Raw genomic sequence first — 15,822 nt, 5'->3', positions numbered from 1 at the left:
GATCGTTAATTAAAGAGTGTTTCCCAAACCCGTGCGTAACTAAAGTACTACGTAAACTCACTCGCAGATTAACGAGTGCTCTGACCCAGTCGTTATTCTTAAAGAGCTTCGTTAGGGGATCTCGACTTGCAGTTCAGCACCTTAAACACCAGGGACCGCCAATTTTGAAGAAGAAAAAATATTATTTCCGTGGTTGAACAATTATATTATATTACTATTAATTATAATCAATTATATTATTATATAATTATCAATATTATTATATTATGTTATGTTATGTTATGTTATGTTATATTATATTATATTATAATGCCAACTTTGTCTGTGGCTTGTAGTATAACTGGGCATATTGGAATTGACCAATCAAACCCACGAATAAATCATTAAAATCCAGATTAGCGATGCTGGAGTTCTTGACATTAATGCTGCAAGAAATGCAATCAGTGAATTCCTGCAGATGATGCTCACGGTTTAAGCAAAGCTGCAAAGTAGGTCCGGTGCAGGGGACGCCTGCGGTGTCTTTAATCCCACCTATACGTATTGTAAAGGGTATCGGTGAATGTGCAGGTAATATTTAATAATATTCCTTATTCAGGTGCTTCTAACCAACATTGTGGCCGTTCATCTGGGCAAACTCTGGGGTGTGTCAACTCGCAAATATATAAGTACCAGTCAAAAGTTGGACACGTCTCATTTATTTATTTTTTTACATTGGCGATTAATATTAAAACCATGAAAACGATTAATTGACGCATATGGAATTGTCTAGTAAACAAAAAGGTGCATGGCCTTCACAATCCCCTGACCTAAACTCAACTGAGTGATTTAGGATGAGCAGGAGCCTCATAGAGTGTATATAAAACATATTTTTATATACATACGTATAAGTATTATTATATTATTTTTATATAATTTATTTTTTATATATTTTATATTATTTTTATATAATTATTCATAATAATAATAATAATAATAATAATAATACATTAATATTACTATCAATATTACTATTAATAATATTAGTATAACATCTATTAATATAATATATATTAACTATAATAATTTTTAAAAAGTAAGAAAAGTTTAATGTTTTAAAATAGATTAGATTTTTTATTATTTATTTAGTCATATGTATCTTTAGGAGTATTTTATTAATGCCAAAGTACATCCTTTTGTAATTTAAATTTCAGAATATGTATAATGTTGATGATTACAACACAGTTCTACGTTTTTATGGTCTAATAGTGAATAAATACTGCATATATGCAGTGTTGAATCGATATTTGTGGATCGATTGAGCGCGCTGTGTCGGAGGAGGAGTCAACAAAGACGTTCTTTAACCTTGTTCGTTAATTTTCACTTTGCGAAGCTCTTTGGGAAACACTCGCAGAAATGGCTCGTTCTTTACTCACGTCATTCGTTAGTTCGTTCGTTATTCCCTAAGATTGATCGTTTTCGGGAAACCCACCCCAGGTAAAATTGGATATTCTAAATTGCCCAGAAAAATTGATTACTCTAAATTGATCTGGTGTGTATGTGCAAAGTGTGTGGTATGTATGTAGGTTTGTGTGTGTGTGTGTAAATGTGTGTGTATGACTGTGCCCAGATATGAACTGCCACTCTGTCCTGGGTAAATGCTGTAGTGCCCGATGCAGTCCTCCAGGTGGACGGTCGTTTCCGGTTAAGAGTACGCTGTGCGCTATTGGCTGCCGCTTCTCACCGGTGTGTGGATGAGTGTGTGGATGTGTAATGTCCTTGTGTGTAAAACGTGTTAATTGTAAAGCTTTCTGGGTTTCTAGAAAGGCGCTGTATAAGTTGAAATTCATACTGTTTTTCCACTTTTTTAATAATGCGTTGAGCAGTTATTTAGCATGATTTCAAATAAACATCTATCCAGATAAATCTCTCCATCTACATAGAGTGAATCTGATTGTGGTTGAATAGGAAGTATAAACTAGGGCAGACAACATTAAACCATTACTGCACACGATTCATTTGGGATTAGTAACAGGTTATTACTTTTTTATGCTAATTAATTACTCCACCAAGTTTGACCCCAACTTCTGCTGTAATATAATTGCATTTTATATTTTTTACACTCAGTCTTTTATTTCAATTCAAATATCGACTATTAAAAAAGCGTCTTACGAAGAACAAGTGTGATTTATCACAGTTAATCACAGAAAAATGTTGTGATTAATTTGATTATTTTTTTTACCTGATTGACACCTCTAATATGAACATATACCATTTAGACTCCCTATTGGTTTATACACGAACCTGCACATGTCTCGCAACACTCCAGCAAGTACATAATAATCTGATTCAAATGGACGACTAATTTGGAATCAGTAACAAGTTTTTTTTTTTTTTTTATCAAATTAATTGTCACCAAGTTTGACCCCAACGTGCAGATTTATTTTCTTAAGCGGTTTCCGTGTGATTAGAATGTGATATGGTCTTGATCCGACCTGCTATCAAATATACTTCTTTTTAATTGAGCTAAACTGTTGATAAGGCGAAGTTTAATCTGATATATTAACCATATAATTTACTACTTTAATAAAATGCTGTCTCTGCTGCTCCATACTGTTTACACCCTGAGCATGGTATGTGCTGCATTCACTGCACAGGTATACACACTGGAACACAGAATCTTCTCACTATATTTGTTTTCTTGCTCCCATACCAGACAGCTCTGACCAACGAACGAACTCATCAACCAACTACAGGTGTGAAAATGCCATTTATTACCCAGCAAATTAAGAATTACTTAAAACTAGATACAGAAATCCTTACAATAAAGTAAACATTGAGTTTATCTCCCCTCAAACATACAAGTATGTACAATTATTTGAATTAACACCACTAATATAAATATAATTGCACTATAGTAGTGCACTATAGGCTGTTGTGGTGTGGACTAAGCTTTTAATAGTATTATTCCCTTAAGCCTTATCTGGATGGAATTAGTTTCTCAGGGGGGCGTCTGTGAAAAATATTTTACAATTCTACACAGTGATAAAACTCTTGCATCCAGGCTGCGATTGAAAGAACAGGAGGACCAGTGAGTTTTTGGGCTTTCTCGGTCACATGACATAAAGTTCAGTAGCTCCTCCATTTCCACTCTCTGTTGTATTTCTGTGGATCTCCGTAGAAACACGTGACCACAGTGTAATTACGGTGCGTGGCAGAGGACAAATAGCTATTTTATTAAATGCAAGGTGAGGAAATTCAGAGATGTGTGTCTGGACAGGACTAAAATTACTGGGGGACCAGAGTTCAGCGAAAAACAGTAGATAATTCAGCCTGTTATTTTCTTAGAGGACGTCTGAGAAAAACACATGTATGGTCCATCCGGATGGGAATAAAATAAAAAAGAACCCCCCATAAAAGAGAAACTTACCCCAGGACCCTCTGAAAAACTAATCCTATTCGGATAGGGCTTTACATTACTTTTACATTTATACTTTAAGTAGTTTGGACACCAGTACTTTTACATTTTTACTTGAGTTGATACTATAGACTGTGTATAGCTGGACAGAGCATCATCTCTCAAAAGTGAAGCCACCACAGGTCGGGCGCCCCCTGCTATTCGGTTGCAGAAAGTTGCGTAACCCCCCCCATCCCCATAGGTTTCAATGGCAAAACAAACAACTTTCAATCACATTGTTTTCCAATATAATGTAATTCTACCTCCTTTATTTAAATGCAGAAGCTAATGTGACCTCTGCTTATATTGTTCATTTTTTATATCTCCACAGAATTCGATTTTTAAAACGTTATTCAGCTTTATTTAAAAAGGTGTGGTTATTGTAAAAGGGTTAGTTATGGGCGGGACCAATAACAGACCGTCAGCTCCGCTCCGCTCCGCTCTGCAGCCTGTCACCTCGAGGCAGCCCTCAGGGGCGGGGTTATTCAAATGAGTAGGCTGTCTCTCCACAGTCTTTCTCCCTCTACTGGTCTCTAATGCGCAGACTCGGGTACCAGGATTGCCAACATGGCGGACGGTTTTGGCTTCATTTTCACTGAATAAATGGGAACAGCGACACGGCGTCCATTTTCTTTTACAGTCTCTGGTTGATACTTCAACATCTACAGAAATATTTTAAATCTCACTTTTTACACCTTTGAGTCAGGTGAAAAACTCACAGTTTTTTTTATTGAATTTAGTTAGTATGCTCTGTTTCACAAGTTAGGATGCTAACTTACTAACTCTGTGGAATTGGGAGAGGGATGTAAGACTATACATATTGGGTGACAAAACAAAAAATACATAATTATTGTGTGGAACAGCACTACATGGCCTAAGTAACTATCTGGCGAGTATGTAACCATGACTGAGAGCTTCTTGTTAAACTTTTTATCATTAACCAATTGTTACTGAAATGCCTGCTGCCTTTACTCTATACTAAATTACACCACACAGAACATTAGAGTTGGGTTTAGACAAAGCCATTTGAGGGTTAATTTGAGGGTCCCCTAAGTCTTCTTCTTCTTAGGTCTGAAAACTCTTAATACATTCCCAAACCTTGTATTCAGTACCGACTAGAAGGTATCTGGTGTCTGCGATGGCATTTATTTATAAAATAGGTAGTAACCTGGAGTGGTACCCCAAACCTCAGGGGTTTAAGGGGTTAATACTCTGCCTGTAAGTACTCTGGTAAGCGTAAATGTGCAGGAAGTGCGCTGTCTAACCACTACAGAGGCCACAAAGGAAATATTCGTCTTGCAAGTGTGAGTTCAACATGGTGCACGTACACTGAGATGCGGAAAGGCATAGCACAGGAACTAGTATTGTGTCCCATCAGGTTCTGTTCAAATGGACAATTCTAGCCAGACACTGCCAGTCACAATCATTACTACCAACTGAACTGTCCACTGTGGGTGGTAATACACCTTTTTCAGTGTCTCTGAGTTTGGAATCGGTCTTGCCTTGGTCTTGGAGACTGTGGACGAGAACGGCTGAGTCTGAGTCCTTGGTCTAAGGTGAAGTTCATTAGAAAGCTAGCTAAGCTAGCTAACCTTACTGATGAGCTAGCTAAAATACTAATGTTACCAGGGAGAGTATTAAACCTTGTGACAAGCTAGCTACCCTTAGCGACGAGCTAGCTAAAATACTAATGTTACTGGGGAGAGAACAACCGTTAGCGACAAGCTAACTTACATTAACAATGAACTAGCTAACCTTAGTGACGAGCTCAGAAGTTTGCTTGCTGCTGGTTGTGAAAAAATTTTCCTTTTTTTAATACTTTTTGTTTGAGGGTTAACTGTGGTTGTTTTCGCATTTTATGATTAAAAATAAATAGAGTTTGATTCAGTTGACTTCATGTGGTGACTTCTGATTAAGTTTTAGAGGAGACACAGATTAATCATCATTTATATAAATGGAGAAGATACATTAATGTATTCCAGACCTCGTTTTTTCTCGGTCTTGACTCAGACTCGACTACTAAAGAGTCTTGGTCTTGACTCGACATGTCCCGGTTTGAGTCTTGACTGATTCAGACTCATACCTGTCAAGTCTCCCGTTTTGGCCGGGAAACTACCGTATTTTACTCCTCTTTCCCGTCGTCCTCCTGTATTAGTATTTTCCCGTAAATTTCCCGTATTTTATCAAAATAATAAAATATATATTATTGAGGAGACAGGGCACTGACCGCTCTGTGTCTCTTAACCAATCGTGGAGCCGGTTCAAGGAGAAAGTCCCGCCTTTCAGGAGAAACAGCCAATCAGCTTGCAAAGGAGGGTCAGTGTGGGGAAGCCCCCCCCCGTCGCTGTGAGTTCAAGCAGCTAGTCGGAGCAGCTGATGTTAAAACATATCTGGATATTCAGCGATTTTTCTTAAAGAAAGGCAACGGTAGGTTAATGGAAACTATGATGAGATTTTTCTGATAGCTGCTTAAAAATACTCGTCTCTGAAATAAAACACACAGATTAAACCTTTAAAAAAAAAAAAAAAATACAGCTTGTGAGAGGACCGAAATTATCTGAACTGATCAGGGGTGGAGTGATCAAAAGAAAGAAGTATTAATTAAAAGTTATTAATTGTGTAGGCCCCTTAGGACTAATTTTTACTGATGGAATATATCTGGTCCATGTCCTTTTAGTAAAAGCTCATGATACTATTTTTAGGTCACCAACAGTAATTTTGCAGAATTTGCGCACCCTTTGTTCAATTTTAAATCCATTAAATAAATAAAAAATATATCATATAAAAGAGTGCATTATGCCAAAAAAGACATGAAATCTTAACTTTTTTTTTTTTATATCTAGAAAAGGGTTTTTAATTTGGCTGTATTAAAAGAATGACATATGTAGGAATGTCCACAACATTTCAGATTCTGATAATCTAATTGCAGTGTGTAGGTGGTTTACATGTGTCTTAAAATGTAAGGGATACTGAACCTTCGTTGGGCTGGTGGGACGGCTTTAAGCGGACAGAGGAAAATATCCCTTATTTTTAAATCTAAAACTTGACAGGTATGTTCAGACTCTACTACAAAACTACAAATTTACATATATTTATCATCTTACTTTTTCTGGAAATATATAGTATCAGTAAAAGGTTTCAGCACACATCTTCTCATTCTTTAATCATTTAATCAAGCTAATCAAGCTATACAATAACACATGCTGAAGCCAAACTCTTATCTTACTGTTTACTATGTAATTCCATATGTGTAACTTAATTGTTTTCCTGTCTTTAATATTAATATATAATGTAGAAAATAAATTTAAGGAAAAAAAGAAAAAAAAAATAGTTTTACATTATTATTATTATTATTATTATTATTATTATTATTATTATTATTATTATTACTACAGTAGATGGCGCACAGCTCGTGAGGTATGAAGATATGGAGCTCGAGGAAAGCATGAAGAAGCGTTGCCTATTACTATTAGCGATTTTCCACACAGGAGAAAACCAACTTGAGATGTGTTTCCGGGTTTTCGGACCACTAGAGGGCGCTCCCAATTGAGACCAAAAAGAATGGGTTTCTATGGAGCATTTAAGCAAAATTATAGATTTTTAATACTTTATCTTTGTTATACTGAATATGGTTCTAATTCTTTCAACAGTAAACAATAAACACTTTTTTAGAACCAACAAAAAATATGTTTACCTTTTTAAAAGCGCTGGATCTACAGCCACAGAATGAGCTCACTAACCAGCCAGCACAGATTAGCAATAATGCTAGCGCCTTACTGTCTTAAACCCGTTTGCTGTAGAAATATAAAAACATACAGGTAAGTTCTCTTTACATATTTAGTGAACAATTTTATTCTAATTTGTGATATTACATAAATATCCTGTAGAAGTAGTTAGCTGTATTTTTTTAGCCTATTAGCTCTATTCACCGCTATTCATTGAGAACTCCCTCGCGGGCTCCCTCTAGCGGTCAGCAGTGGTTCTCTGTGTGGGAAGTGATCAGTCTCGCTATAAGACAGCTGTGGTATTACATAATCATATGAACACTGTAATCCGCTCCGGCCCGTTTCTCAGAGCTGGCCTGGTTTTAATGCAGTGATTTTACAGTATCGGAACATTAATGGGTCTGAACCGGGTCTATATCAGTACCGGCTATGCCACACTCGGCCTTTTATTCGGACTTTCCGCTTTTATCGTCTGGAATGTGCTTTACTGGCAGCCCTGGACCGCGGCGATGGGCGGCTTATCAGGTAAACAACCGCCTGATACACTGTATACAATATACTGAATACTAAACTACTGTACTATATTATATACTGAATACTAAACTACTGTACTATATTATATACTGAATACTAAACTACTGTACTATATTATATACTGAATACTAAACTACTGTACTATATTATATACTGAATACTAAACTACTGTACTAAATTATATACTGAATACTAAACTACTGTACTAAATTATATACTGAATACTGAACTACTGTACTATATTATATACTGAATACTGAACTACTGTACTAAATTATATACTGAATACTAAACTACTGTACTAAATTATATACTGAATACTAAACTACTGTACTAAATTATATACTGAATACTAAACTACTGTACTATATTATATACTGAATACTAAACTACTGTACTATATTATATACTGAATACTAAACTACTGTACTAAATTATATACTGAATACTGAACTACTGTACTATATTATATACTGAATACTGAACTACTGTACTATATTATATACTGAATACTGAACTACTGTACTATATTGTATACTGAATACTAAACTACTGTACGATATTATATACTGAATACTGAACTACTGTACTATATTATATACTGAATACTGAACTACTGTACTATATTATATACTGAATACTGAACTACTGTACTATATTATATACTGAATACTGAACTACTGTACTATATTGTATACTGAATACTGAAGCAACTATACAGTTACTGTAATACATACTGAATACTGAACTACTGTACTATATTATATACTGAATACTGAACTACTGTACTATATTGTATACTGAATACTGAAGCAACTATACAGTTACTGTAATACATACTGAATACTGAACTACTGTACTATATTATATACTGAACCAACTATATAGTTACTGTAATACATACTGAATACTGAACTACTGTACTAAATACTGAACCTACTATATACCATACTAAATACTAAACTACTGTAACGTTAAGTTACTGAATACTATACTATACTATATACTGAATAATAACTATAACAACTATACTATATTATATACAGAATACTAAACTAATATACAAAATACAGAACCCACTATACTATATTATATACTGAATACTGAACTACTGTACTACATTATATACAAAACTCACTACACTATAGTATATACTGGATACTGAACTACTGTACGACATTATATAATGAGCACAGAACCCACTATACTATATTATATACTGAATACTGAACTACAGTACTACATTATACACTGAATACAGAACACACAATACTATAGTATATACTGGATACTGAACTACTGGATTACATTATACACTGAATACAGAACACACAATACTATAGTATATACTGGATACTGAACTACTGTACGACATTATATAATGAGTACAGAACCCACTATACTATATTATATACTGGATACTGAACTACTGTACTACATTATATACTGAATACAAAACTCACTATACTATAGTATATACTGAATACTGAACTACTGTACTACATTATATACTGAATACTAAACCCACTATACTATATTATATACTGAATACTGAACTACTGTACCATATTATATACTAAATACAGAACCCACTATACTATACTATATACTGAATACTAAACTACTGTACTGAATACTGAACCCACTATACTGTTTAATATACAGAATACGGAATCACTGTACTGAAAACTGAACATACTATACTGTACTTCATACTGAACTACTGTACTATACTATATCCTGAATACTGAACCTACAATATTATTCTGTTTACTGAATACTGAACCTGCTATAGTGTATACTGAATTCTGAAACTACTGTACTGAATACTGAACCCACTATACAATTTAATACACATGATACAGAACTACCGTACTAAAAACTGAACCTACCATACCATACTATACTATATACTGAACTACTGCACTGAATATTGAACAACTGTACTATACTATATACTGAATACTGAACCCACAATATTATTCTGTGTACTAAATACTGAACTACTGTACTGAATACTGAACCTACAATACTAAACTGTATACTGAATTCTGTACCTACTGTACTGGACTATATACTGAACAGTAAACCTTCTATTTACTGTATACTGAATACTAAAACCTTTTATTTACTATATACTGAATACTGAACCTATTATACTATGTACTGAATACTGAACATACTATACTATATATTATATACTGAACCTACTATACTAAACTATATACTGAATACTGAGTTCAACAGGATTTTCTGCAGTGAAATCTGTAGAGAAATGTGCATTTTGGTCAGCATTTTTTTTTCTAAAATATCGTCATATTGCCCAGCTCTGTGTGCAGGTGTGATGAATCATGTAAAAACCAATATGGTGTCAGAGAGTGTATATGTTTATACATCTCATCTAACTACAATCAGATTCACTCTGTCTGGATGGAGAGATTTATATAGGGTTTTTTTCTGAAGGATGAGAAGCCAGAATAAAAACAAGCTGAAATAAAAAAGGAGTTACAAGGCTATTTATAAAATGTAAAGAGTAGAAAATTCAGGTAAATGTGTGAAAATGTAAGGAGTAGTAGTAAAAAGTAATCTGAAAATAATTACTGCAGTAAAGTATAGATAATCAACATTTCTACTTAATTAAAGGAGATTAATAATTTGTACTTTATTGTTTGTCTGTGTGTGTTTACAGGAGTGCTGGCTCTGTGGGTATTGGTTACACACGTTATGTATATTCAGGACTACTGGCGCACATGGCTAAAGGGACTCAAGCTCTTCATGGTGGCCAGTGCTGTTTTCTCCATGCTGGCTGTCGCTGCTTTCGCCACTTTCATGACTCTTGCGATTACTAAAAAGCAAGGTGAGTTATGTACACGTATATAATATAAACACGCTGTCAGAATGGTCCTATCCACCTTCTTCTGCCACACCCACTTTCTGTGGAAGTAGTTATGAAGCTCCAGTGAAACTTAGAATTATACTGCATTACTTTATTACTGTATATATATATATATATATATATATAGTGTTTATTTTTACTGTCACTGTAATCTGTATATCACTGGAAGTCTACTACAAAGTAAACATGGCCCCCTCCTTGTCATTATTATGTTATTAAAACAGGTCCAAGCCATGATACTACCACCACCATGTTTCACAGACAGAATAAGGTTCTTATGCTAGAATGCAGTCGTTTCTTTTCTCTAAACATAACACTTTTGATTTAAATTAAAACTAACTACTGAATTATTTTGTGATGATACATAGAACAGTGTTCTTAAGCGTCTACTTCGCGTCTCTAGGAAAACCTGTGCTGATTTTCATGTTTCATTCTCGCTAAACTCTCGCTATCTTTAAGAAACTCCTGAAGACAGAGCTCTTCAAAGAGCACTTACTCTCCTAACACCTCTAACTAACTACCTTCTACTACCAGATCAGGAGAATCTCTCACTGTCTTTAATAAACTCCTGAAGACTGAGCTCTTCAAAGAGCACTTACTCTCCTAACACCTCTAACACACTAACTACCTTCTACTACCAGATCAGGAGAATCTCTCACTATCTTTAATAAACTCCTGAAGACAGAGCTCTTCAAAGAGCACTTACTCTCCTAAAACCTCTAACTAACTACCTTCTACTACCAGATCAGGAGAATCTCTCGCTATCTTTAATAAACTCCTGAAGACAGAGCTCTTCAAAGAGCACTTACTCTCCTAACACCTCTAACTAACTACCTTCTACTACCAGATCAGGAGATATTAGAAGGGTATAAATCCAGGCAGAAGCATGCAACGACCTCTAGTGCAGTCTAGGTCTATTAGGTCACTATCACAAATGCAGTCTGTCTAATCTACTGGAACAAACAATGCCGTCACTGCGCAGAAACGGTGCCAGTATCGGTTTGTTCACTTCAGCTAATCTATCTTTTTCTTATCCGCAGCGCTGACAGACCCACAGAGCTTTTATCTGTCGTGTGTTTGGAGTTTCCTCACCTTCAAGTGGGCCTTCCTCCTCGGCCTGTATTCCTACCGGTACCGCCAGGAGTTTGCTGACATCAGCATCCTCAGTGACTTCTGATTGGCTGCTTGTTCGGAACTGAATGTATTGGTTTTGCCCGTCGGCGGCTCGCCTGTCAATCTCAAGGTGGGTAGAGAGAGATCCAGCTTGCTGAGCAGGAAGACGCGGAGAGATGATCTTCCTGTTTTCACTACAGAATACCACCCTGGATACCCTGGATACCCCAGAACAGCTTTCCCTCTTTCCAGAATCAGTCCTGTAGGAAATCTACGTCTACATCCCATTCCTGTTACATTGTTTAACCGCAAGAATGATATTTAATATTTAAACCAATCACATTTATCTGTATACATACACTGTAAACCCTGTCCAATCATTACTTAACTAAACTACTTAAATTTGTGGCCACAAATGTACATTCCAACTAAGACTTTTGAGTTGAATCAACTTATACAATAAGTGAGTTCAATTTTTTTGGATACAATCCGGGTTAGCACCCAAACATCCCTTTCAGACAGCTTCCTCTTACAGCGTCCACAGTTAATCCTGTTGCATGTGGTTCGTCCTTCTTGGTGGTATGATGACATTACCCTGGATACCGTGGCTCTTGATACATCACAAAGACTTGCTGTCTTGGTCACAGATGCGCCAGCAAGACGTGGTATGTTTGGACAAAACTGTGCTCTTACCCTGCTAATTGAACCTTCACACTTTGCTCTTACTGGTGCAATAATGTGCAATTAATACAGATTGGCCACCAGGCTGGTCCAATTTAGCAATGAAACCTCCCACACTAAAATGACAGGTGTTTCAGTTTCAATGTCCAACCCCTGTATATTGTACTGTTCATACTATAGTGTTTTCTTTCTCCATCACGTTTTCTACAAGTATTTCAAATCTATAGTTTACTTGAATTAAATAATGAGGAAAATTGAACAAAAAAGGCATTTGAAATGAAATACAAATCAGTTAAATTAATTTATAATTCAGCATAATTACTAAAAGTTTAAGTAGATTAAAATGGTACAATATTTCTCTTCAGGTGTTAAATGTGTCTCGCGAGACTTATTCACAGGTAACCAAAACAAATGTTTGATCAATTTTGGACGAAAAACAGAAGCGCTGGACTGCTTGAATGAGCCGCTGTACACACACACACACACACAGAGCGCAAAACCGTGGACACTTGTGGAGGCAATATGCTGATGCAACGCTGTAAAAAAACATAGAGATTCGGTCATAGGTTGCCGGGTCCGTATAGAATCCTCAAGGTTGATTGCCATTTGAAAACAGAATCGTCACTGAGGGGATTCTGGTGATAGTTGTAAAGTCTGAAGGGACTCATGTGAGATCATACAGGAGAGAAGTTGTCAGGTAATTGCATACTATATTTTACTGCATATGATAAATCATACATAATTCATCATGATCAGGGTAAAAATAGTTTGACATCTATTACAAGATGATTACTTACAAAATATAAACAAAAAAAATCACCTGCAGTTTTGCACTTTGCGAGTTTTAATCAAATCAAATATTCTCAATCATATATTTCAACTTAAAAAAAATATATATTGTTAAAATCTGGTCTTGTTCTCGTGAATCCAATGCTTTGCTTCATCTTGTGAGATGAGAGTCTCATCACCCCTAGTTTTAAGTCTAATTAACTTTAAAAAAAAATTGATGCAACAGATTGCCTGCATTTTTTAAGTATATTTAACGTATTCAGGCTTACAGTGTATATATATGTGTGAATGGTTGAGAGAGTATCTGATGATGAATGATGATTTGAGCAGTGATGAAATTTATATCTATGATTGTGGACTCTGTTCTTTGATTTAATGTAGGAGAATGCATTTGGTTACATGTTGTATAAACACTATTTGCATTGAAGGCCATAATCTATATTTTTTATGTATTGAATGTGAGTTATATTATTATATATGTAATATTTCTTTAAGGTTTTTTTATGCAGTTAATGCTGTATGTTCACCTTATTGGGAGTTGCAGTAAATGTCAACAAAAGCCACTAATCATCAAATAAATGCGTAAAGTAAAAAGCTTATTTAGGCTGATTATGTTCATAATGTTTTGGCCCCTGTCCAAGTAGGACACATAGGTGGGCTTTGAGGAAAGTAAGTGTTAGGCCTGTCACGATAATTATATTACTAATTTATCATACAATATATGGATATGACCTTAATTTGAATAATTATTTTGCTTACCTTGATATTGTCCATGCCAACTCATTTTAACACAACTTATTTTATCTAGGTTTGTTTGTTTGTTTGTTGTTTTGTTAATATATAAAAATATATATTTCTATTCAAATGTTTAAATGTCTTAATATATTCAGAATGATTAAAAGTTCATTGTTCTTTTAAAGGATGTAACTGCATTATTGATATTGTTACTGTAATTTCCGGGCTATTGAGCGCACCTGAATGTAAGCTGCACCCACTAATAAAAAGAAAAAGTGTACATATGCAGGCCGCACCTGATTATAACATTATAAGCCATTATATTATAAGCCATTAAGTAGGCTATGTATACAAATAACATTACATACCGCGAACAATGCTACGACATGGGAAAAAAAAGTAGATTAATTACAGCGTCTGCCAGTTTAAAAGGCATTTTCTGCTCATGATCTGTTACAGGGCTGCTGTGCTTGCCATCAGTTATCTAAATTTATAACTTGGTGCTTATCAATGCGAAAGCATTACAGTTACATAATATAGTGTCCAGATTTTGCGAGGTGTCGCTACCGGTAGCCTAGCTTAAATTGTGCTTCAGCAGAGGTGTTCCGCTGCTTTATTTTAGTTATTGCAATCAAAGCAATGTGAATACAAACCATTTCAGTCATAAATAAAATAAATAATAGTCAAATAATAATACAATACAAAAAAGAATTGTGTTTATTGACTTAATTCCAACTGTACACTGTAAAAATGAGGAAAGAAATATAATATAAAAGTGTATATCAGAGGTGTCCAAACTTTTTTTGTTGGGGGCCAGAAGGAGAAATATATTTGAAGTCACGGGCCACACTCCGTAATAAAACAAATAATCAAATATACCACTTTAAATAATACATTTTTCCTGATTATTTCATTTACACACCATTTTACTTGACTTACTATCTTTATCTTTGACAGTGTTGTCTAAACTAAGATTTTTCAAATTAATGTTTAATTTTATGATGTCTCTTAATAATAAACTCCTTAATTACGGCAACTTTCAGACTCTTTGGCCCGTTTTTCTGCGCTAGAAGTGCGCACCCTCTCCGCTTTTAGACTCTTTGTCCCGTTTTTTTGCGCTAGAAATGCGAACCTTCTTCGCTTTTAGACTCTTTGTCCCATTTTTTGCGCTAGAAATGCGCACCCTCTTCGCTTTTAGACTCTTTGTCCCGTTTTTTTGCGCTAGAAATGCGCACTCTCTCCGCTTTTAGACTCTTTGGCCCGTTTTTCTGCACTAGAAATGCGCACTCTCTCCGCTTTTAGACTCTTTGTCCCGTTTTTTTGTGCTAGAAATGCGCACCCTCTTCGCTTTTAGACTCTTTGTCCCATTTTTTGCGTTAGAAATGCGCACCCTCTCCGCTTTTAGACTCTTTGTCCCGTTTTTTTGCGCTAGAAATGCGCACCCTCTCCACTTTTAGACTCTTTGTCCCATTTTTTTGCGCTAGAAATGTGCACTCTCTCCGCTTTTAGACTTTTTGGCCCGTTTTCTGCGCTTGAAATGTGCACTCTCTCCGCTTTTAGACCCTTTACCCTGTTTTTCTGCGCTAGAAATGCGCACTCTCTCCGCTTTTAGACTCTTTGCCCTGTTTTTCTGCGCTAGAAATGCGCACCCTCTCCGCTTTTAGACTCTTTTACCCGTTTCTGACACCTAGCGCTCAAACTTTGAATCTCACATTATAAAAACCTGCTTAACAGCGGGCCAACTATCATTCTATTTCTAAAATACCTCGCGGGCCGCTCCAAAAAAGGAAATGGGCCGCAAATGGCCCGCGGGCCGTAGTTTGGACACCCCTGGTGTATATAATGGATTTTGGGACAGTTTGGGACTTTTTATATAATTAATTTGTAAGCCTAATATAAATTTATGAGAGGGTAAA

At 35.5% G+C, this 15,822-nt stretch overlaps 1 protein-coding gene across 1 annotated transcript; it reads left to right on the top strand.

Annotated features, from left to right (window-relative positions):
* Window positions 1-7,456: 7,456 nt before the first annotated feature.
* On the top strand, window positions 7,457-15,822 carry slc48a1a (solute carrier family 48 member 1a). The gene is made up of 3 exons (XM_007258796.4): window positions 7,457-7,683; window positions 10,382-10,549; window positions 11,629-15,822. The coding sequence occupies exons 1-3, from the start codon at window positions 7,554-7,556 to the stop codon at window positions 11,763-11,765; spliced, it is 435 nt and encodes a 144-aa protein (XP_007258858.1). The 5' UTR covers window positions 7,457-7,553; the 3' UTR covers window positions 11,766-15,822.

Source organism: Astyanax mexicanus, chromosome 13 (assembly GCF_023375975.1).
Source record: "Astyanax mexicanus isolate ESR-SI-001 chromosome 13, AstMex3_surface, whole genome shotgun sequence".
NCBI lineage: Eukaryota > Metazoa > Chordata > Actinopteri > Characiformes > Acestrorhamphidae > Astyanax > Astyanax mexicanus.
This window is presented reverse-complemented; position numbering and strand designations above follow the sequence as displayed.